The sequence below is a fragment of the Mastomys coucha genome, unplaced genomic scaffold (genome assembly GCF_008632895.1).
Source record: "Mastomys coucha isolate ucsf_1 unplaced genomic scaffold, UCSF_Mcou_1 pScaffold15, whole genome shotgun sequence".
In the NCBI taxonomy this organism is placed as follows: Eukaryota; Metazoa; Chordata; class Mammalia; order Rodentia; family Muridae; genus Mastomys; species Mastomys coucha.
This window is the reverse complement of record NW_022196897.1, coordinates 9992243-10018215: the sequence shown is the minus strand read 5'-3', so window position 1 is coordinate 10018215 and position 25973 is coordinate 9992243. Positions and strand designations below refer to the sequence as shown.

General features: G+C 38.8%; 1 protein-coding gene across 1 annotated transcript in view; it reads right to left on the bottom strand.

The window, feature by feature from the left end:
• Myo3a (myosin IIIA) overlaps positions 1-25973 on the bottom strand; it is a 216471-nt gene that overhangs the window by 126287 nt on the left and 64211 nt on the right. The window contains exons 7-10 of the mRNA XM_031369160.1: positions 19587-19732; positions 17312-17377; positions 14236-14391; positions 2759-2858 (exon numbers count right to left, since the gene is read on the bottom strand). Coding sequence (XP_031225020.1) covers positions 2759-2858; positions 14236-14391; positions 17312-17377; positions 19587-19732 — 468 coding nt within the window. The remainder of the gene's footprint in view (positions 1-2758; positions 2859-14235; positions 14392-17311; positions 17378-19586; positions 19733-25973) is intronic.

Genomic DNA, 25973 nt, shown 5'->3' with positions numbered 1-25973 from the left:
TTGTAATAGGGTCTCATGATACGGTCCTGGCTAGCTTGGAATTTATGATACAGAAAGGCCAGCCTGTAACTCACAGAAGTTCTACAGCCTCTGGCTCTGGAATGCTAGAATTAAAGGTGTGTTACTTCCATGCCCACTGGAAATGCTGATCTTAAGTGTACTTTCCAAGCATGTATATTTTGCCCATTATATGTTGTATAGTATATCTACATACAGTATGTTAAATTACTTGTATAACCTTCAAGGAAATAGGGCACTATAATAAATGAGATAAAGAGGAATGTAGAAAGGAAAGAGAAGAGTCTGCGTGTTTTTTTCCAATTCATGGTGATTCAATGGCAGTATGCCTTCTGCTTAGACATATGAGTATATGAAGTAAAAGAATCAAAACGTAACCTTTCAGGTTGACAACATGACTATATGAATTGATTTTAACAGTGTTGCAATCATCATGGGAAGTCCACCACACAAAATAAAAGGAAAAGATCTTAAGTTATAAAAGGACAAAAATATAAAACCCAGACAACGAATGTGCCATATTAATATGCAAGCTGATAACATGATTGGTGAAATATTTACACTTTTCAACCTACAACTTCACAACTCTAGGAGATTTGATAGGAAATGATTCAGAAAGTCAAGAACAATCTCTGCCTTTACAGATACTATTGGATTTCAAGATCTGTAATGATCCTGGGAGTTATTTTGAGGAAGTTGTTTATATACCCTGAATTTACCTGAATGACTGTATTAGTCATCTTTCCACAAATACTTGAGATAAATCAACTTATAAAGAAAAATGGATTGATTTGTAGGCTTAAAATGGTATTTCTTCCCTTGCTTTTGGTCTTGGATGGAGGTGTATATATCACAGTGGGAACATGTGTCCCATATCACACAGAGAAAAAGAGGTTGAGCCCAGGGACCTATCTACATTCTCCTTCCAAGGGCATGCCTCATATTGGACTAAGACTTCCCACCAGGTTCCATCTCTTAATGCTTCCACTCTCTCCCAATAGTGGCACAGGCTGGACCTCAGAGGGACAGTCCAGATGCAAACTAAAGAGATTGCTTCTGTTCAGAACGTCTCTGGCTTTGTTGAATTTTTGAGTAAAATGTTCAGGCATTAATCAGAAAGATCAACAACTAAATTGTGGTTGACCAGACCAGACAGAGATCTCATCCTTTACTCAGCAGAGCCACTTATTTCTTTAATGACCAGATTTATCTAGAATACGGGGGTAGGGAGAGAAGAGAGCCTGTGGTTGACTGGTTTGGATCTGTATCATCTGAGGCAACAACAATGAGAAGTTTCAAGCATAATGAAATGTCCTCAGAGAGTGAGCAGGAGCTTTGTGATTTGTGAGGTGAACCATGGGTAACAGTCTCATTATGGCATCGCAGAGGCTTCTGTGTCCTGCCACTGAGAGCTAGCAGATGAAGAAGACAGAGGGTATATGTTACATATAAAAGACAGATGGTCTAGTGGGTAAGCCATACCTTTGAGACTCCCAGAAATTAGTGAGAAGAAACATTCGTGACCTAACAAGTCACATTTTAGACACCTCACTTCTTTGTCATTTGAGTATTTAAAAAATGACAGCAAGCCAGAAAGATGTGGAAATGTGATATTTTTAAGATAGGAGAGATAAGAATAGATGAGTTGTGAGCTAAACTGACCAAGGTAATTCTGTTTGCTTTAGTTGACTCCATTTTGTGTCCTTCACCCAACCTCCTCCAGTCCAGCTATACACATCCTGCTGAGCAAGCATTCTAGTCTAGCAGCCCTGCAGGTCCAGAAAGTCCATTGTGTTCATTGACTAATGTGGGAACATATTGAGGAGGGTGTGTGTGTGGGGGGGGTGAGAGGCAATGGAGTCACATGAACGAATCATGGGAATCAGACTTTGGAGACAAGCATGAAGGTACAGATCTCCATTACACCTTTTTCTTCACAACATTGATCTCCACATGCCTTACAAACTTTACAAAGCTTTGCTCACCCCCGTTGATATAATTTTGGTTTGGGGATTTATAAATCCTAACCTATCTTTCTCTAGAGTTGAAAGTCTTTTCAACATGAGCTGCTCTTGAGTACATGCAATTAAAGGATTATTAATCTGACCCTCTTTGAATGCCATTCTTCTGTATATCCTGTGGGTAGGACATGAGCCAGACATGGTGGCTCATGTCTATAATCTCAGCACACAGATAGAAAAGATATAGGAAGATGGATGCAAGTTTGAGGATAGCCTGTGCTACACAATGAATTCCAAAGCAACCAGCATTACATAGGGAGATAATGCCTCAAAAAAGCCAGAAAGAGGCACACTCACAGAAAGAAACAAATACATACAGAGACATATGCATGTACACACACACATACATATACACACACACACAGATATCATGTATGACATTACAGATTAAATTTAAAGAACCCTTTGTATATATCAGTTCTTTAAATAAAAAAATACATAGATGGAATGGATAGATGGCTCAGAGTTTAGAGCTTAGAGCAATTGTTTCTCTTTCAGTGGACCCAGGTTCCATTCCCAGTACCCACATGGCAACTCACGATTATCTATAACTCTAGTTCTAGGGGATCTCATGCCCTCTTCACTCCTCCTTGGGCACCAGCCATGTACGTGGTGTATTGACATACAGCAGACAAAACAGTCACACATATAAAATATAATAAATAATTATAAATCTCATAAAATTAGAATGTTTAAATTTAATTAAACTCAAATCTTACCTCATCCAGAACATCTAGGGTTGCCAAATCGTCTACATCCTTCAGACTGGAAATAAGAGATCTATTTAAGTTACCTTTCTTGGTATGAATTCGTTCATGCCTGTGAAGAAAATCCATTTCTGACTTAGTAACTTATTGCTGATCTGTGTGGAAATTTTAGGTTTTAGGGGACTGGAAAGCTCTTCTGTGCTGTTTATAGACTGAATGAAAGCCTGCTGGAAAATATCATCACATATTTGGATCTTTAGTTTTCTTCTCAGCATTAGGAAAACACCACATATTAAACTTACAGTGCCTCACAAATGATCAAAGGGTCATCATTTCTACTATGAACCCTCCTTGAGTAATTTGAAATGGGAAAGGAAGGATTATCACCAAACTTGTTAAAAATATGAAGTATCATTGACATTTCTATATGTGGCTGAAACTATCACAGGATATTGAATTTGGAACTCTGAATTCACTTGGTATTTGATTTTTTTCTGAGGTAATATTAGGCCACTGGCAGTAGAAATACAGTCATTTTCAAATTTTTGCAGAAATACACAGTACGGAATTTTAAAATATTAAATGAGTACATAGAAAACTGATTTCAGTTTTGGCTCCAAGTCTCCCACCTCTAACAAAGAAGCTATTTGAATCTGTTATCTGCTAGCAAAGGAAAAATTAATTTTCTCCAATGGAGTCTCACTGGGTATAATTACCACACTTAGGGGTAGGTTCTGTGATCAGCCATAAATGGCCAACACAAAGCAAAGTATTTTTGTAGATCCACAAGGTTCTATGTAAGTTGCTATAGGAAGAAATGAATCAATAGCTCTACCCATCAGTAATACCCATAGTCTATGACAATGGCCAGCATGTCGAGGTTTCCTCTTAATTGTACAATAGTCATTTATATCCCTGTGATAACCAACAGTTATCTAATTGGATGAAAGGCCTGCTCAACAGGAAAGAAATTGTGTATAGGTTTTCTCCACATCTTCTGCATTAAGCAGGCATCATCTTTTATATGCTGCTACACATGAAGAGATTAATTTATTTTGATTTTTTGATTTATTAATTTATTTTGGTTTTGATAGAAAAAATCCAATTATCCATTCCACTGAGGACAGTCTCTAGACTTTTCGTCTATTGCTATAAGTCCACTTAGCATAAAAACTGTTGCTGGAGGATGACAAGGAGCAGCTGGCACAGAGTAGAAAGGCCGACATTTAGCTGGCTGAGGCCTAGCCTGCCTTTCTGTGAAGTCGTCCTCTGTGATGCTTTTGGTTCTGCCTGATGAAACCTAGACAAAATGCGGCTATATGATGCTTAGTAATCCCAGATGGTGCCTCATTGTCTATAGAAAAACTTAACATTTTCCTGGCACGAAACTCACGGTCTTCACAATACTGTAGCACTTTTAGTATCGTTGCCTGTCTCTGGTCACAATGTCCTTCAAAAAGACAGGTATTTTAAAGACACTGTATTAGTCACTTTCTGTTTTTCCTGCTTGGAGTTGTTTCCCTTTTATGTGAGGAAATTTCCACTTATCCTTCACAGGTAAGTGTAGATGTACCCACCCCAGGGGTCATTAGAAAACTCGATGGAACACACTAGTCAAGTTCTCCAGTTGGTTAGGTGAATATATGCTCATAGTTTCTACCAGAGAGTGAAAACCTAGGTTTATTCATATTCCTATCTGTGAATACAAATACATGGAAGATAATGGCTGACCTGAAGTTTTATTATTTCCTTTAACATGATAGTATGCTTGCTGAAATAAACTTAATGTCCTTGTGTTTCAGTAGACAAACATCCTCTAAATAATAAGGTATAATATTGAATATTTTTAAAAGTAAATATCTAGCTTTTCATAAGACAGTCCAAATGTTTCAATTTTCGCACACTATTGAGTATCGCCTCAATCATGACTATTTATAGTTCTGGTCAGCTTCATGTCTCTAGTATCAAGTCATTTTAAATTTATATACATTGATCTTTCAGATTTGGCTACATGCCATATACCAGAACTGTATGAAAAATAAATTATGTTTTTTCAAAATGTACATGAGAAAAGTGATCTACAGATTTTGTAGCATCACTTTCTTTGGATCTTCCTCCTATCTATGCCATTGAATACAAACCCAAGTGTGTAATTCAAGCTAGTCCACATTTATTGATCCTTTGTTATGTTGAAGGCACTTTTTCTAAATTCAGGAACATGAGAACTGTGCCCACTGTCATTACTCTTATTTAATATGGTGTTCAACGCCTTAACTAGAACAGTAAGACAAAAGTATGAAAAGCAAGAATAAAAGAGATTCATATAAATAAAAGTTGCACTAGACAAAATCAATACACCCAAATCAGTAGCTGTTCTCCATATCAATGGTGAACTTGGCAAGATAGAAATCAGGAATAAATTCCCATTCATGATAATTCAAAAATATAAAACAACTCATTTTTTAAAAATTCATTTTTATAGAGAACTGAAATGCCCAAAGAGAGTTCTAAATGCATATTTCAGGATGGTTTTATATTTTAAATATCTTTTCTCCTGGTCTTTATTTCATAGAACTGGTTGACAATTTTTGTTACTTTTTTGAATGTTGGTTTATTTTAAGGCTCAGAGGAAGCAAAGTCAAACTCCTTCTATAAGACTTCATTCTCTTGCACAAAGTATAGCTTGTGAAGCAGACCGAATCTCCTAGTTACTCCGTAATACTGGAGAAACATAGCTACACACTATAAATAATTCCATTGTGTTGTCAAAGGTCACCAATACCCTCAGGGGTAGTTATTACATCTTCGTGTGTATTTCAGTTTTGTACACTGAAGAAAGAAATAACCCCTGCTGTCCTGAAGTTAAAATTTCATCTTTACTATTTAGTTGTATGCCTGTAAAGGAACAGCTTTGTTTGCTTTGCTTTAGTTAATACTCATGTAAATAGCAACTCCTATCACTAAGGTGATCTGGGAGTCACTGGGGTTGAAGAGCAATCTTTGTAAAACAGAAATCTCATCAAAGCTTTTGTGTTAGTTTTCTTATCCATCTTTACGTTTCAGTAACAAAGACAACTGTTAGGAGCAATGGGGATTCAGACTCTCACTGATGTACCCTGGAAAGCTAGTGTTTATTTCTTTGCTTCTTAGCTCCTTTGCCTTAAGTGTGCCATCTTGAACTGATGGTGGAAAAGAAGAAAGCACTAGTTCAGACAGCTCTCCAGACTATCCTGTCAACTACAGTAACTGATGCTACAATTGCCCAGTCACTACCCAAGTTTGAAGTGTCCTTGCCGTTAACAGAATCTGGTATGAAGAGATGCGTATATGTTCATTAAACTTATGGCTGTGCCAGAAGGGAGGGGAGGCTGGAAAGCTACTTAGAAAAGTATGAAAACTGGAACCTTAAGCTGATACTTAAAGCTCATACTTCATTGATCAGTTACAAACAAGTACAAATAAATTCATCTTTTTTGTCCAGTTACTGTTTACCGCTTTGTTTCCAATGGAGGAACTTCCTGGAAATTGAGCAAAAAGGTCAAGTCCTTTGCTACGTGTTTGCTTTCTCAGTTCCCTCCTGTGACCTTCTCCTGTCCTGTGGATCGGGCTAGCACAATCCTTCCATCGGTGTCCAGTAATCTAGGACTTCTCATTTGCAAGTGTTCTCTCCTTGATCCCTGTCTTCTTAGCCTCTCTTTCTTCTCACCGCCCCCCCACAGCAAGTTCACAGTCATGTCTCTTCATTTTGCTATTTTCCTTCATTTCTCTCCATTCTGCTAAGATGGTGCTTGCCAAAATCATCAGAGAACTTGATGTTTATTTGTCATTCTATGACACAGGAAACTCTTCTCATCTTGATACACCTATTTACATGGCTTGTGAGAGACCACATTCCCCTATGTTTCTCCTCTGAGAGCCACATTTCCCCACTTTCCAGCTCTGGTTCATCTGTCTGTTCATCTCTAAGTATGAGCTTCTTCATGAATATCACATACAGCCTTCACCTTTTATTGTTGGCTTCCACTCAGTAAGCTTATTGCATGCCATGTCATTGAATGCTTCAACAAATAAGTGACTTAGAAGCCGTATCCAACATGAATCCCTCCTACAGACTACTTATACCAGACTACCCACTCAATGAACACTACCTTGATAGTTACTCAGCCTGCTAAATTCAGCATGCTTACAACAGAATATGTCAATAACTTCACCTTGTGTGAATAAATACAAGGGATTATACTGTTACTTATGTTCTGAGACCTCAAACACTAAAGTTTGGGGTGCCTAGGTGGATATAGGAACACATATACACACACTGCAAATATAATTTGTATATATATTACAAGTATATTTTTTATATACAATACAATCATGTATATATAATTCTCACACACATACAGATGGCTCTCTATTGACACAGGTTTTGAATTAAAGGATTCAACCAATCTAGGTAGAAAATGTTTGCAAAAAATTCTAACTTCACATAACTTGTATGAATGTTTTTCATGTCATCATTTCTTAAAGAATACATTATAATCTAGAGGTCACTTAAAGTATACAGGAGATTATATTTAGCTTATTTACATAAGGGGTTTGAGTGTCTGAGGATTTTTCACCTGTGGGAGCCCTGTAAACAATTCCCTGTGAATATCATGTAATGATCACGTGCATGTGTGCACATACACACTTGTGCACACACAAATACAAATATACACACTTTATACATGCACACATACATATACATACATACATGTATCACACGATTTTAACAGATGGTGATATTGTCAAATTTATGTAATAATCAACTACAAGTAATGATAACACATTCAAATTTGTTTCTATTACCAGAATTGCCATAGTTAGATATTTATATATTTCTTTTTCTTTCTTTTTGATAAGATATTATGAATTTGACTTCAGATTTTTCACTCAAAAATAAAGCCCAGCTGTGTATGTGTGTGTGTGTGTGTGTGTGTGTGTGTGTGTGTATGATCTCTGACTTCAAAATGAATCAAAAATTTTCCAAACTTGCTAAGTGTAGCACTTTTATTTCCCCTCTTCTTTTTTATTTATTTTCTTCCAACTCCACTTTCTCCTTTCTCCTGTCTTCCTCTGTTTCCTCCCCCTGCTCTCCCATCTCCTCTCCTCTCTCCCTCTGTTCTTCTGCCATTATGCAGGGATTATGAAAATAAACTAGGAAGCAAATGAGATCAGGGTAGCTGAACAGCCAGCAATACATTTTACCTTGCTGGCAGTGAGGAAGGAGGGAAACGTCATGTTGAATTGTACTCACAATATTCTGTTTTCAACTTGATTACTGTCCCTAAGAAACATTCCCATCTATGGCTGGAAAGATGGCTCAGAGGATAGAGGCCTTGCTGCACAGTGTATTGGGTTTCTTTTGCTCTCAGGCATAGAGATTACAACATACCTGGTGTTGCCTGGGGTAGGATACCTTAATCTTCAAGGTTAAGGATCAGTAACCAGAGGCTGGGTAGCCCAGAGATGTGGGATAGAACCAAACAGGACCAGCAAAGAAATAATATCAGTGAAATGATTCTTAATGATATTACTCTACTATACTCATAGCCCAGCGTAGTTGTCATCAGAGAGGTTTTATCCAGCAACTGATATAGGAGCAGATGTGGAAACCCACAACCAAACATTTGTTTGAGCTAATTAGGGGAATCTTGTGGAAAACGGGGAGGAAGGACTGAAGGAGCCAGAGAGGTCAAGGACATCACAAGAATATGGCCCACAGAATCAACTAACCAGGCCTCATAGGTGCTTACAAAGATCAAATAGACAACCATGTATGGGTCTGACCTAGGTTCTCTGTATATATGTTGTGGTTGTGTAGCTGGGTATTCTTGTGGGATTCCTTACAGTAGGAGTTGCACTGTTTCTGACTCTTTTGCCTGCTTTTGGGACTCCTTTCCTCCTACTGGGTTGGCTTGTCCAGTCATAATAGGAAGAGAGGCACCCTAGTCTTACTGCAACTTCATATGCTATGTTTGGTTGATATCCCTGGGAGGCCTGCCCTTTTCTGAATAGATCTGGAGGAGAAGGGAGGTGGTGGTGGGAGACAGGAGGAGAGGAGGGAGGGGAACTGCAGTCAGGATGTACTATATCAGAGAAGAATAAAAAAGTAAAACTTTTTTTTTTTTTTTTTTGGTTTTTTGAGACAGGGTTTCTCTGTATAGCCCTGGCTGTCCTGGAACTCACTCTGTAGACCAGGCTGGCCTCGAACTCAGAAATCCACCTGCCTCTGCCTCCCAAGTGCTGGGATTAAAGGCGTGCGCCACCACCGCCCGGCATAAAAAAAAAGTAAAACTTTTAAAAAGAGAAAGTATAAACGTTATAAAGAAATCATACAGAAAAAGAAACAAAACTGAACAAATTACAATCTAAAAAGAAATCGAGAAAATAAAATGGCAGAGAAGCACTGAGATATGGCATCGAATGTGACTGAGTCTACACAGAGAGAAGGAGAAAAGAACAAATGTTTAATCAGTTCCAGGAGGCAGAGAAAGCCAGATGGGGAAACCACACCAGGTAGCAAGTAGAATCCACATTGAGGAGCTTGATAAAGCTCCTTCATATCTCAAGAATTCCTTATGGAATGCTAGTTTGGAAACCAGGGGAAGACGCACCATCTCCAGAATCATGCATGCCACCACAGAGACAGGAGAGAAGCATTGGTAATGTCTAAAGAAGAGAAATAGTCCCCTGGGTTCTCCCAACTAACCAAACTGAGCTTCATGTTCAAACATTCAGGCCATTTAATGAATACATGTAACAGGACACAATGTAGCTACCCACGAGCTACCCAATAAGGAATTCAGAAAAGGGAAGTGTTACATTTCAAAACAAACAAAACAAGCAACAAAGTATGGTGACCACTGAATTGATTTAAACATAAGAAGGACTATAATCTACTAGAAATTATGGTTACAAAAGCCTAGGAATGCTAAACAGAGACAATGTCCAAGGACAGTGTGATGATACAGAGATGAGGATGAGGCAGCATAACTGGGCTTACTCATCCTTCGTAGATAATGAAAAAAAGAATAAATATAGCCTAGAGTTGAACCAAATGATTTCATCCACTTAAACTTTGGTGAAACAAAGAAAAAGAAAAAGGACAGACTCATATAGATTCACGTCATGTACAGTCCCAACCTTATCACAGAAGTGAAAGCAATTACCATGTTGGCAATTAACACCTGGGTCAGCATGTTACTCAAGTTCACTTCCTAAACAACGACATCCCAATCCCACTGTGAAGAGGATGCCCTCTTTAACCTAGGTTGCCACCACAATGTTTGTATTTAATAAAATTCTTTCAAAAGTCATAGGAAATGCAAGAACATAGATTATTTGATCAGGTACTACTTTACTAAACAATATAAAACCTAATTACAGTATATCAAAGACTAAAGTTAAGATTAAATTCCAATTCTTAATAAACAATACAAAGCAGGCCACAGGAGCTAAAACCAAACAAAAAATACTATCCACACTGTGTCATGATTGGCAAGCTCTGCTAATGGTGAAGAGTAAAGAAACTCTTAATGAAAGCCTCACTCTGAGAGGTCAGACTTAAGGGATGGCTTAAGCAGGATTTAGTTTCTCTACTTTTCAAAAGAAGGAGCTACATGAAAAGCTCTTTTCCAGAAATAATAATCTAGGCTTGTATGACTATTCTTTGGCAATTAGAAAGGTCTGATGCATTCAGACAGAGATCCTAAGGCCATGTAGAATGTGGGTCCAGCACTTCTGCTTTGTAGCATCTGTTGTGGGAGCATCTGTCCCCTTCACTCTCAGTTTCCTCCAGCAGTGATTCAACACAGATGATGGGCAGACTGAATGTTCTTCCCTCCTTTTGGAGCTGTCAACCTAAGTTACTCTTGAAATTACAGTGTTCAAAGATTTTTAGGCTCATACTGATATTTCCACATCTTGCCTGCTCCAACTTTCTTTATAAAGTGTTCCTTAGGAGTAGGACCTCTCCAAGAGATTACTCGACCAGCTGCTTAACTCCAAACAACATAAGAGAACCCACAACCATACCATATATTTATATACAGATTGAGAGGTTTATAATCCCTAAACACACAGAGCCTAGCTGCCAATTCTTCATCCCAGCTTGGTAACCATCTGCCAGGTCCAAGGGCAATTTATCATCCTTTCAACACTCATTATTTACCACCAGCCCTTTTTAATATTAGAATTGTCTTTCTATGAACCTTTTTCCTTTTTTATTTTTGTTCTAAACTAGCCGTGACCTCTAGTCATAGTAACAGAGTTGACAGATTCCTATATAAATAAAAGCAAATGCTGAAGTATCTTGTTCTATTAAATCTTTGTTAATCTGAGATACTCATAGCTCTTACCTTGTTTTCAAAGCCATACAGTTAATACCCACTGACTGAAGAGAAATATGTCTCTCTGAGTCCTTGTTTGATTGTTGTGTGTCTTGCAAGAGGATGGAGATGCCACCCTGGTGGCTGAAGCCAGGGTGTCTGTAATGAGAACTGGACATCTGCAAGGGCTGTGCCTACCATGATTTGCAGGGATGGTAGGAGGTCAAGTCTCAGCCAAAGACATTTAAATATGGATGTTAGATGCACACAGTAGGGATTGAATTTGTTAGCCCGCTACAAAAAAATTGTAATAACAAATTCAGGAAGAAACACAAGGAGGAAACTGTCATACAGTGAATATACAGAAAGATGGCTGTGAAATTACAGCACTATATGTCTTGGGATAGATATTATTCACTTTTAGAACCCAAGAAATGCTTTCATCTGGCAGGAGACATGATTTGTAAGCTAGCACAGGTCACCATTTTCTGCTGCAAAAGATGTGGGTTTAGCCTTCTGACTTTCAGTGCTGTCTACTCTCCACAGCTCTCAAATCCTATTCCAGAGTTTAAGGCATAAGTGTATGCATGACATCCTTTGAGCATATCTAAGACCCTCATGATTTTGCTCAATCCATATAACATTTATTTTGTTGCAACTCTACTTTCATAAGACCAAGCCAGTTTATCTCTCCTATTCAAAGATTTCCTATTCCTGCTAGAAAAGGAAAATTCTACTTCTTTTGGACTTCCACAAGACCTAATTTGTATCTCTTTTATGGAGCTGAAGCTTGCCACTTTGCATAATGGTTATTTGCAAGAATGTCCTATCTCATCTATCTACTAGAGAATACCAACACCTTCCCTCCAAGCAGACTACAAAAAGGTTTCTCCTGACATATCTTCTCATAAAACCTTTCCCCACTTCCATAAATACAGAGAGTACAAGGATGCCTTGCTGCCTGTGGCTTACAGAGGAGCAAAGGTAATAAATAATAAGTTTGCCATTTGTTTGAGTGGCAGCCTCTGCCACCTAAACTGAGTCTTGCTTTTGACTGAAAATGTAAATCAGAAGAAAATAACAAGAGTCAACCAAGATAATTCCTGAATTTTAGGTTGTCACAATGAATGAAGGAAGGTGACATTGTGAAGAAAGGGGCCAAGAAAGTAATCTGGGACAGGGTAGCAAAGAATCAAGTTTGGAGATGTTGAATTTGAAGTTTCTTTGAGACATGCACATGGAGAAGGGAGCTGAATAGAATACTCTTGTAAGAACTACTAGAACAGCATTGTAAACTCTTGTCTGCTAAGGAAGACAGCAAATGTCCCCAAAAGGTGACTAGTCCCCACTATGACTGGCAAAGTCTCTAAGGAATAGTTATCATGCCTAGAAAATAGGAGGTAAAATGGAGTCATCTGTTACCTCTCATTAAAAGAAGCATTTTATTACTTCCTATTGATTTTCCTGCTTTCTTAGCTCACTGTTCTGTTTTGTAAAATTAAAAATCCCATTTGTGTTACTCTATACTCCTTAAAGTTCCAGATCTACTAAAGAGTTGAAAGCTCACACCAGGCCCTGTAGCCCTAAACAGTAGAACAAGGTTTCAGTTCATCTTTCATTTGTTAATCCTCTGCCTTCAACTGAATCTATGTGTCAAGAGGGACAATTAACATAGTGCCACAAAAACTTATAGTATTTGTAGACTAAACAACAACTATATTTAAGTACTAAACTTTGTACATAGTCTTGTTTGCTTCTGTGAAATTATATATAGAATAATAATTTATACACATTGATATTAATCATCATGAGAATATGGAGGCTTCCAAGTAAAATACTGAATTAATTTTGATTATAATATATATATGAAAAGATATGCTAATTATTAATACTACCAAAGGACATTTTAATTTAAAACTGTTATCATTTAAATGGATGCTGAGCTATATCTCCTAAGGAATGTAAACCATACTATAATATTTTTGGGAAGTTCAAGTTTTGTAAAATACTTTAGGGACTTAGTAAAATTTTCTATAGAATAGTGCATAATATAGTATATGTATAATATTATATATAATGGAATCCACCCATTGTTTTCACTTCTCAGAATTTCTTTCTGAGAATGAGAATTTCTAAAATGGTTCAGGGTAGGCGTTGGCCTCTCTCTGGGCACAAGTGAAGTGGCACCAGGGATTTCTCCCCATGCACTTTATCGAGAGCATAGAATAGAAGGCAAGGCACAAAGAATCAGATACTCATCTGAGGTTCCAAATCTCAGAGGAGTGAAGACAAGCTCCAAGTCTTGTAGAGGCTGTCAGGTACCCAGTCCACCGCCAATGGTGGGGGCAGGTGAGTGGGCCCCAGTAGGCAGGCAGTTTTTGAGGATGATGGGATTCGAATTCCTTTACTACACACCTAAGTCAGCCCTTTACCTTCATCTCAGTTCTTATGAGATACTAAGTTGCTTTCCCATATTAGCTGACATGCATTGTTTTGAAGGGCATGTGTTACTTATAACTGATTTTTATCTATGTCCACTAGCTGAGGTAACTGGATATTTATAAACATTATACTCAGAAGCAAAACTTGAAACTATACTTCAGATTTTTCCTGACTTAGTATGCATGCTCACATGGTCAAGTTTAGCCAATGGGAAACTGGTCCCCAGGGTTTAGGGAGGCTGTCTCAGAAGTGAACATTTCCCTTCATTCCTCAGAACAGCTGGGTGACCTCTAGGTGATTTCTTAAGTAGGGTCTTTGCTTATGACAGAAACATCCCATATTCATCTCTATCCCATCAAAGATGCCTAATTTTTCAGGGAACAATAAATATTAATATCAATATCAACCAACATATATACCAATGCTATTATAAATTATACCACCTGTTATAAATTATAATTTTTGTTCTGATAAAGTTATTTTAAAAATGCTGCCAACACTTTCAATAACATAGGGGATGGGAGCTTGACTCAACAAGTGACACTTTCTCTCCAAGCAAATATCCCATTCAAGTCAACCAATAATGTGTGAATTCCTTTCTCCTCAACAACTATTGCATAGTAGAACTTTATGGAATTTTGAGATACTTCGTTTTGGAAACTTGAAATACTGTTTAATTACCTGGCCTTCTCTGTGCTTCCCAGGCATTGATGGATATCAATGAATTCCATTAGTTGTTTCTGTAGTAACATATCTTTGCCCTCGATTTGAGTAATGAATTTATGCTTCAAAAGATCTGACACTGTTGGACGCTTTTCGTAATCTTTGGTCAGGCATCTGCACTGACAAAAAAGGAATATGTAGTTATCAAATAACTTAGGGTTTTGCAATTATCATTAAGATTCTTTAAAAAAAAAATCTACTCTGACATGATGTTTCTCAAAAATCAATTCAACGCACATCTCAAAAATATGAAATGTCAATGTGATAAATGTTTATGAAAGTACCCATATCTGTAAGGGATCATACTGTAGTGATATCACATTTCAGCCAATATTACTGTTGTTTATCTCCCAATAAGCACTATTGAATAGTAATAATCAAACTCTGTCTCTACTTCAAAGTCTCCTTTCCAAGTCACTCAAGACTGGAAGTCTTAATGCTTATTTAAAATTAACACAAACTGTTTAGTTTTACTTCACCATGCTCTTAAAACTTTTTAATCAATATTCTTCTTTCTACATGATTAATCAATATGTTCCCATATATTTCTGTTAGTCCAATAGAAGGTGAATTTGCTGAGGCAGCTTAGATTCTATGCTGGCAGGAATTTTATGAAGCCATGTGACAGATATCCTAATGAATATCACACCAGTATGTGGAGAGGCTTGGCCATAGCATATTCCATAGGAAGGTTAGGCTTGTGAGTACACTTAGCTGGGTTGGTACCACAGCAAAGCATTTGAATAAACACAGGATGTCTTCAAATATTTATTTGTAAGAAGGATTTGACCATGAGTGCTAGAAGAGACTTCAGACTGTGTGATTTTTATGCTTATCCAGGTGGAATGTACAGCAATGGAAGCACATTTCTCACGAGGGTTATGAGCACCTATTGAATGGCTGCACATGTCTCTAAACCCATTTGTCCCTGAGATATAGTGTCTCCATTATGAAAAACTATATTATTATTTGGGGGTATCATAAAAAACAAACAAACAAACAAACAAACAAGCAGAAGCAGGGCCTGATGGCATAGGCCCCAAATCATAGAGCTTCAGTCTAGCACGCTACAGAGTAAACTTAAGACTAAACTGGGTAACTTTGACACTGTCTTTTAAAAAATGTACAAAAAGGGCTAGGGAATGTAGTTCAGTAGTGGAACACTTTCTGAGGATATGTGAAGCCCTAAATTCAATCCCAGAGCCTCAAAACAAGAAGAAGAGGAAGAAGAAAAGGAAGAGGAGGAGGAAGAGGAGGGGTAGGAGGAGAAGGATGAGGAAGAGGAGGAGGAGGAGGAGGGGAGCAGCAGCTCCTGCTGCCCGGTCTTTGGATTAGTCAGTGCCATTAGTAATCATTATCATTGACCCTCCTGGGATGATACTTTGGAAATTTCTTTCATTGGGCTTAACCAAAAGTTTTCCCTAGGGATGCTAAAATATGCTATGGAATGAGGTCGATGCTCTCTAGAAACCCGAACAGGTCCCCTCCAGTTTCATTCAGTTTAAGAGAAAGAAGCAATTTCTACATCTAAAGCACATCTGCATTAAGAATCATGACATGGGCAGTGGTAGCGATCACCTTTAATCCCAGCACTTGGGAGGCAGAGACAGGTGGATTTCTGAGTTTAAGGCCAGCCTGGTCTACAGAGTGAGTTCCAAGACAGCCAGGGCTACACAGAGAAACCCTGTCTTGAAAAACCAAAAAAGAAAAAAAAAAGGCATGACAAATTACTTTATTCAAGTTCAACTTTGCCCAACAGCGAAGGACTATCCTGGCCTTGCTAGGTGTGGGAGTGACAGCAACAAGGAAGGTGACAGTGGTCTAGAGCTGCTTATTGTTTAATTAGACAACAGAACATCAGAAAAGGTAAGCTCAGTCATGTTGGAAATGTTGCCAGTGGGAGAGGAACAGGAAGAACAGTACACAGGTCAAGAATAACCGAAAAAAAAAAAAAAAGAAAAAAAAAAGAATATTCACTGCCTAGGGGAAGGTGGGAAGTGAGTCTCAGGAGGAAACTGAGAAATGACTCAGACAAACCAAGATCCACGGAGGACCTGCACAAAAGGCTCTTGTAAACCCAAGACAGACACTTGGGGAATCCCAGTCATACTGAGGACTTCCCCCAGAGACTTGAGGAATTATGAGATGGCATACACAGTGAACACTTATACTATCTTGACCATAAAACTTCCACAAAATTATCAATCCTGAGTGAGTCCCTACAAACCCTTAAATCTAAGTCTCTGTCTTTAGGAGAACACATGGGTATCTTGGTGGGAACCCCAGTGACAGTAATGTGCCCTGTCTGCATTTGCAGAATGATTTGGCACATCATATCATTATCATCCTTCCTTTCTATTTACAACCAGGAGTCTCCCCTTATCTTCTTTGTTTTAGGTAAAGATAGTAAAAATTGTGAAAAAGATTGGGAGACCTGCTTTTTCTAAATGGCTGACCCACTTCTAGTTAATTGTGGAGAGGCAAATCACTTCTGTTAAATTGCTGTCAAGTGAAATTGTTCTCTGGATTTCAAATACAAAAGCCTTTCATAAATATGATCCTTAGAGCCACTGACTGTGATGAAATACCTGTGGCTGTAATGAGAATCAGTGATGCAGACAAATGAAGGGTTAAATCACTGACTGAGTAGGTAATAGTGGGAGCAGGTGAGAGATGCTTGAGGCAATGCTACAAAAACAGCTGGGCAGATAAGCATGTTTGTTCCTGGATGGATGAAAAAGGGTCCTTGGAAGCATGACTACAGACAGGTGAATAAACTTGACTCAGAGGTTATTATTTAAGTAATTTCACTGAACCCTTAGCAGATAATTCAGATTTTCCTTTCTTTCTTTTTCTTGTTTTTCAGGGTGAGATAGGGTGGGAATGGTGGAGATCTTTGGAGCTGCTTACTGGATAAGAAAGAAGAGAAGGGTTCAGAAGCCAGTGGTAACTGTAAAAGCCTCCGTTTTACACCATTCAAAGTCATAGCAGGCTGGCATTGTTTTTATTTGTATTTCTGACTATTGTTACTCACTTGCTTATGAAGTCATTGAACTCTGCTGACCACATCTCAGGCTGCCGGAGTTTAGGGGGTGGATTCCTGGAAAATAAGAATCAAGGTTGGGAGCTGTGCATTGATTATTAGATGGTGAAATAGTAGAAGCAGAGCAAAGAGCAAAGAGATACTGCAGTCCCAGATTCTGCCTGTATCATCAAAGATTGTCATTTTCCTGTTCCAAGAAAGGGGATTAGCTATTCATCATTCTTTATATAAAATGACAGCTTCCTAGTTTCTCTGAAAGCATTTAATGTATAGACCAATTTTCCCGTTATTATTTCTTTTTCCTCCCTAAGAATCATCTTGGCTTTTGTGTGAAATTACTTAGTAGGAAATGTCGATGTTTATCAGAACAGAACACTACAGAAGTCTCCCAGGAAGGTACTTGCACAGAGGTGCCCTGGAACAGGTAGCCACCCGCAGTAGTAAGGGCCCAAAGCTTCCCTCCCGAGCTGTTCCTTTGTTCCTAGAATCATGGCGGGAAGCATGTGTCTTGTATGTGACAAAAGCAAAGAACCAGAAAATGACATTAGCTATAGTGCTCTGAATGCCGCTTAAAAGCGTTATTATTAATTCTTTTCATTTTTTAAGCTGAACAAATCTTTTTTGTTTTTTGGAGCATCTGTGCACACAAAGGGCTGTCACTTGACAGTGAGGCTGATGTGACTGTAATCAAGCAGCATTGATCAACCATGATGGCTAAATTTGCTGAAGTACTGCTTTATGTTAATTCCAACAGCTCTTTGTTTTCATTAGGGGGATGGAAATACTTTGTCCTCAGTCCTGTACTGCTCCTTAAACAGCTTATAATGAAATTAATGTACAGTTGGTACAGGCTCATTAAAGCTAAGTGCAGCTACGCATCTAACCGGATCACGCCAAAGCGCCCAAAAGTGCCTTTCAGTCCAGTGGACTAGTCAAAGATTGCTCATTTGTGCACTTGAAAAGCTACTGGTTTTCAGCCAATAATTTTATCTTGTTTCTTGTCCACTGAAAACATCCTTTTATGAGCTACACTGGATTGCCTTGGGTATAACAAAGTTTGTCAATTTCATAATACCCAGAACTGTAACTATTCAGATCCCCCTTCCAACATATTTCTTATAACCATTATTCTCAGTGTTCCATTTTTAAGGACACACTAGCAACAGAAACAGTAAGAAATAATTAGCATGATGCACTTTGTAGAACACTCGGTAGACTAAGTGTAACCAAGGTGCAATAAATCAGGGCTCTCAATCCTTCCTGTTTACCACCTTCAAACTTACCACTAAGCATGAAAACACTATGACTAAAGTGACTTAGGCATATATAGTTTCACCTTATATAATGAATGACAATAGAGGTTAGAAAAATATATCTCTTTTGAAATGCTTTCAGTATATAGAGGATTTCCTTTTTATTTCTACATCATGTTTCCCCCATGTAAAACATTCCGACATGTTTTATAAGATAACACTAGACATTTAAATATAAAGGATAATGTATTATAATTCAGAGTTAGTATAGGAAGTTCCAAAGTAATAAAAACTTTTAATGTTTTGTTGCTAGAAAAACTTAATTACACATAAAATATTCCAAAGGGATCCCTATTTAGGAATAAATATAACATTGTGGTAGTATTTCTTTAGGACTACAAGACTCAGTGTCCAGCCTCCCCATCCCCAACTCCAGGTACATAGTCACATGTTGAAATCACAACCTTTAATTAATAGAGTGTGTAATTATTGGCTATCGTGTACTACTTTCTCTGGATCCCTGGCAATACAAACTATGTGTGCATTTTCCTTAAATCAATGGGGTCAGGAGAAATTCTTATGGTCTCTAAAAATAGCTTACTTATAATTAAGATGCATTTTTTCACATTCTGAGACACCTAGAACTTAGCAATACATATTTAAAAGAGAAATACATCTTTAGAAGAGAAATTATCCAGCTGAAGTAGTACAAGCTGGCAGGTACATATTGTAGATAATATGGCCAGCTGGCCAGCTGAAGGGTTGCTAAGGCTACATACATCCTTAAGGTGAGTGTATTAGGGCACATCTGTAAGCCCATGAAAGAGATTAAGCAGGCAAATTATCTTCTTCAAGTCATCTTCAGCTACATAATGATTTCACGGACAACTTGGATTACATGGGGCTTTAGTCTTTAAACTTTCTAGAACACTTCTGCTTATTTCCATGGTAGGAAGTCAGTCCCTAGAAGGGAAAAAATGGGCTGCTGATCTTGGACCTGCTAGTTGACTGACCTTGGTATTTTGAAGAGTGCTCTCATGGGATGCAGTTCAGCTAGTGGAGGATCTCCATCACCAAGCTCAATAGCCGTGATACCCAGGGACCACGTGTCACATCTAGCATCATAAGTCGTATCGAATTGCTGTTCACAAGCAATCACCTAGAGAACAAAAGAAGAAAGGAAAGCTTCAAGGTTTCAACAAACAAGCAGCAAAATGCTCAGAGAGAAGTCTAAGTGTTTAACCTGCTAAAGTGGAGAGCTAAGTAAAGATAAAAGCAGGAATTTAGAACAAAAAGGAATGATACAAGTAGTATCTTTATTCTAAGCACAGACAATACCACAGCAGGATTTCAGATAGAAGATTGCTGTATAAGGAAAGGACTTATGAAAAGAAATAGTTTAGAAACTATATTGCGGAGAGGAAAAAATGTTGCCCTACTTGGAATGAGATCAACTGCACAGTTAATGGCCATGGCTTGTCCTCTCAACCATCATCTGCGGAGAGGTTATACTCAGGAGCAGAGAGCTATCTCAGAGGACAGACAGTGAAGGAGTCAAGGAAAGTAAACTGGAGGGCAGTCTAGCTTGTAACCTTACTTGCAATTAGAACACAAAAGCACCCTGGGATAAATAAGGAAAACTGGGAAGAGTGAAAATGGCTTAAACCATTAATAACAAAAAGTCAACTCAATAAAAATAAGCACCATTGGAAGATACAACAGCTTACTTGAGCCACATTAAAATTTAAAACTGCAATCAACTACCACTAACCATATGACAGAGTCAAAGGGATAAGGGGACGGAAATGGTTTTGTAATATTGCAATACAGTATTATACAAAAAACTCATTTCTAAATGTTTAAGTGTAAATACAGAAGCCCATAAATGATCACTGATAACAGTGACCACAAAAAGGAAATTCAACTTTACATTGTGAAAACCACTAATTATTATTATTTTTTATTTTGAGATTATAACTACATTTCCCCTTCCCTTTCTTCTCTCTGAACTCTTTCATATAACTCACCTTGTTCTTTCTTTAAATCCATGGCCTCTTTTTCCATTAACTATTATTACAAAAACTTATGTATATACATATATATACACACACATATGTATGTATGTATTTTTAAAGATATAAATGCAACCTTCTCTGTCTGTAATATGTTCATTGTATGTTTTCAGGGTTCACTGTTTGGTATTGTATAACCAACTGGCATGCTCTTCACTGAGGAAGACTCTCTCCTTCTCTCAGCATTCCTTAGTTGCCTGGAGTTCTTTGTGTAGTTCTCTGTGTGTGGGTCCACTGCCCACTTTGGCATGTCTATTGTTGTTAGCCTTGTTCAGCTCATGTTTAGGCAGCATGCTTATGAGACTTTATGGATGTAGCTTCTATAATTACTAGAGACAAAATCTCACAGCAAACTTCCTGTCCTCTGTTTCTTACAATCTATCTACCTTTCAATAATCCCTGAGCCTTAGGTGAAAAAATGTTTTGTAGATGTATCCAATAGGACTAGGCTTCAGAACTATGCATTTTGATTGGTTGTGGTTTTCTATAATGGTCATTCCTCCAACTTATGTAAGGAAAAATTTCCTTGATAAGGATTAAGAGCTACACTTATCTATGGGGATAAGGACATATTGAAAATGTAGTTATGGATTATACTGCTTTAGTAAAGCTCTGATATCCAATTTTTAGCATTATGCATGAGTGTGTGTATGTGTGCACCTATGTATGTCCATATGCATACAGAGTTCAGAAGATAACTTGCAGGAGTTCTTTCTCGCTGAGCCATTTTTACTGGCCCCTGAAAACATTTATTTTTTTTTTCATTTTGTGAATGTCAACTCACTATATGAAAATTAATTCTGAGAGTGATAGCAGCTTTAAGTTGAACCATTTAACTACAGAATGGTAGCCTCTGAGGGAAAATTTCGTATCTGGTGACTCCAATACACATCAAAAACCCTGTGTGGGCTGGCAACCTTCACATAAGCTTTTCAAGAAAGGTTACTTCTTCATGATGAATGAGTCCCTTCAGATCTGTTACTGAAAGCCATAATGGGAAATATCTAAATGTAAACATATCAGTGTGTTTTAAAAAGAATAGGCAGATAGATGCTAGATGATTAATATAGTGATAGATGATATATAGTTACATATGGATGATATATAAATATATATAGATAGTGACAGATGGTAAAAAGAAGATGATAGATGATAAATGATAGAAAGTTGGATAAATGGTAGGTACAGGATAGACATAGACAGATAGATGATAGATAAGTGGTAGATGACTGACAGACGAAAGATAAATGACAGCTATACACACATGAATAATATATCTGTATATTTATTATTGGCCCTTAAACATTGATCTGCTTATGCCTTTCGGTTTATCTCTTGTTAACTTGCCCACAAGAACAAAGACCTACCAGCAGCATCTGTCTTCCTAGTCCTTGCCCAAAATCCTATGATGTCTCATAGCTCTGTGGCCTTTTCTTTTTCACTTCTGCTGTATCTTTATGACTTCATCCTCTAAATTTCTAGAAGCAAGCATGAGATTCCTAGGTTCCATTTGAAAATTTCATATGGAAATTATTATGGCATTATTGCTCACAAGCAGAAACAAAGAAAGGCAGAAAAACCAGTATCTCTTGACTGAAGAACAGATACACACAATGTGATATATACACACAAAGAAATTTTATTTAGATGTAGAAGGAGTACTGAACCCTGAAAATAAGCCAGGTGAAAAAAGCAGACACAAGGGACATGTGCTCAGATTCTATTGGTTCAAGCTGTTCAGAATAGACCAATCCATATGTCAAAAACTAGATTAATGCTAGACTAGGGTCAGGGGAGGAAAAAAATAGTCACACAGTGAAACGTTCTTTTAGAACATAAGAATGTATTCACTTGGATTGTAGAGATCGTGGTGCAACTCTGTCCACTAGCCATCACAGAACTGCATGTCAATTAACTGTAGGGCCTGTTACCTATATCATTCCAAAACCAAGAAAGCACATTTGCAGAGAGCTTTTAGGGCTGCCTTCTAGGAATCTGACCTTGGGCTAGGACAGGAATGTAGGCTCAGATAAGAATATTTGCACTTGGGCTAATACAAAGCTCAAGCTAAACTCAGCCTATGGCATCCATTTTCTCTTGGGTATCCTGATAAGCCCCAAGAAACAGTGATCAAGAGACTTTAATAGACTTGTTTATTCCTTGACCTAGAACTGACCTTATTATTTGCATGTACTTAAAATAGTATAAAAGTGGGCTGGAGAAAAATAAACCCTCTTCAGCTTCAGCACTGGTTGGAGTCATATTACAGTGTTGTCTAATTGTGCCCTTCCCCCAGCCTTGAGCAGGCTAAACAGACCTTGAGTGCTTGCCACAATGAGTGGAGTACTCATCCTGCTGCACCTGAAAATTCCTGAAGGAACTTAGAAAAATAGACTGTCCACTTTGCTTTGCAACATAATCCAGCTGAAACAAAGGATGGGTTTTGTGGGTTTCCCTTTATAAGCTGGAGCTGCAGAATTAAACTTTGAGCCTTGATCAGAACCTTGTCTTGGCTTTATTCTTCTCTTTCACCCAGTCCTTTTCATTTCCAACCCCACTTTCCAGTAGATCCAGTTTGTCCTTGGCCACTGGATGGCTACATCTAATTGTCTTTTTCTTTTCAATCCTTGCTCTCTTCCTTGTGACTTTGTTGACTGACTGAGCTGACTTTGTCAACATTCACATGAGCTTTCTGTTCATGTGTTCCTTTTTGTTGTCTAATACATCATGGCCTTTATGCAATTTGTGATTGTATGTGCTAGAAATGGGAACTTAGGGCTTCCATCCTTCCTCTCATTCCTGTCTGATAAACAATTGGTTTCAGATTATGGGGTCTCCCCTCCCCTTCTCTTATTCCCTAAATGTCTTGCTATATAGCTCAGGCCTCAGCTTTGCTTAGCATGAGGGTTATGGGCTTTTCAGTATGCCTGTTTAAAGGTATGCTTCATATCCATCATTTTTTTTTCTAGTAACATCAGGGTAATGCACAACTTTTTGGATAACACAGTTATCTGGCATCACAACTTGAGACACTTCCCTTTATGTTTGGGTGAACTTACATACCAATTTTCTCAGAACATTCCTGGTTTGTATGTTCTTGGATCTGTACACACATCTGGTGCATTTTCTAGATTAGTATAGTAAATTGTATATGTTAGTATCAGGGCATCCAAAGCCTGTGGCATCACATGGGCAGGTCTCACAGACCTGTTGCCAGGGCAACAGCCACCATATTCCCAGAATCCATTGGGCTCACCTCCCACCTTTACCTGTGGCCACTACATCAGAACCCATATATACACGGGGAATATTCCTCCATCTCTCTTACTGCCCCCTCTCTCCCTCTCAATTAAACCTCTTACACGTGGAATTGTTTGGGCCTAGTGTGTGGTGTGTTCTGACGTGACCCGCTGTTCTAACACATCATTTGGTGCCGAACTCTGGGAATTGGCGGTTTCATCGGTTTCATTAACAGCCGCTGCACTGCCCTGTAGCGGGGCTGGGCAGAGGTCACGACCATGTGGACTGGTCAACTGCTGCTGCCGTGAGTCCTTGAGTTCGCGGACCCCTCAGCTGGTGGCTACAAGAATCACAGGATTTCACCATGGGAGCTGTCGCTGCAGAAGACACCATCAACAAGTTGCAGCTGAGCCAGAGCCGCCCCATGCATCATAGGACATATGAACTTCTACCACGTGAGCCGTGCCCCATCTGGTCTATCATGTGGGGTTAGCCTCTGCTCAGGCCCACACCTACCCATTCCAGTTTCAGGTTTTCCATTTACCAGTCCGCTATAATTCTCACACAGACACTGGCATATTAATTAATAGGATCAGTCAAGGGGAGGACCTCCAGCTTCCCAGATATGGCCTGGCCAGCCTTCTCTGGGAACTACGGGGTTTACAGTCACGCCTCCCAGTTAACATATGTCTTAGGACTTCTGCCATTGGTTGCCCCTCCCTCGAAAGCAACTCTCATTCCCCAATTATTCTGGGCTCTTGCAGCTGAAAAATCCTTGGATCCAGGGTGGGCTGCTTTCCACAGCAGGCCCAGGGTCTGCTGGGTAGCCACTAGGGGGTTCTTGTGACGACTTAAACCACTAGCTTTGCCTGTTACTTCTTGGTTTTGGGACTGTTCTCAGGACGCTGGTACGAATAGTCTACCTGCCAATGGGTGTCAGAATGTCTTTGACTGTACCTCCAGGCACCCCATTGGGATGTCTCCTGGAAAATCTCAAATCTTTGAAGCTAATGCCTGACTTGAAGGCATCAAAATTAATATATCTCTACAATAAGATCTGGATTAAATATCAACTAGATGGGAGTTCAAAATGGCCACTTAATGGCACCCTAAATCCAACTATTTTAAGGGATCTTAATACATACTGCCAGCGAACTGGTAAATAGAAGGAGGTTCCTTATGTCCAAGCATTTATATATCTCCATTCCAGTCCCTCCTTGTACTCTTCTTGTTCCCCAACCCAGCTTCTCTTAGCCATGAAATCTATACAACCTCTGCTAGATGACGCTACAATGCTAGATCCAGCTAATGAACCACCCCCTTTTCGCAGCAGACCTGTCTCCATGCCTCTGAAAACTCAAACTGCTGCCTCAGTTTGTCCTCCTCACCAGGATGCCCCAGAGCCTGCTATCTCTACCTCTCCAGACCCCTTCCCTTCTTCTGTGCCAGCTGTGGACTGCTCCAAATACCCCACATTGGCAGCTACCTTCACTTCTCCTGTCACCTGCTCTAAGGCTACAGCCAAACTTCCAAGTCCTTCCTCCGCAGAGACACCTGACCCAGCAATGGTCCTACCTCTAAGGGAAGTTGCTGGAGTAGATGGTCTTGTCAGAGTACATGTTCTGTTCTCGCTTAGTGAACTTTCCCAAATAGAAAACGGGCTGGGGTCCTATACTTCTAACTCTTCCAAGTTTATTAAAGAGTTCCAGTATATCACTCAGTCTTACAGCTTGACTTTCCATGATGTTCATATGATTCTTACTAATAACTTACTTCTTGAGGAATGCAGATGAGTCTGGGAAGCAACAAGAGTGCATGCAAATGAAATTCACCAAACAGACAACACATACACAATTGACTCTGAGACAGTGCCGGACCAGGATCCCCGGTGGAATTACAATTCTGCAGGTGGTATTTTAGCCAGCAACAGGTTCATTACATGCCTTCTGGCCGGTCTTAGAAAAGCGGCCTTTAAAAAAAGAAAACAAAACAAAAAAACAACAACACAAACAAACAAACAAGCCAGGTGGTAGTGGTGCACACCTTTAATCCCAGCACTTGGGAGGCAGAGGCAGGTGGATTTCTGAG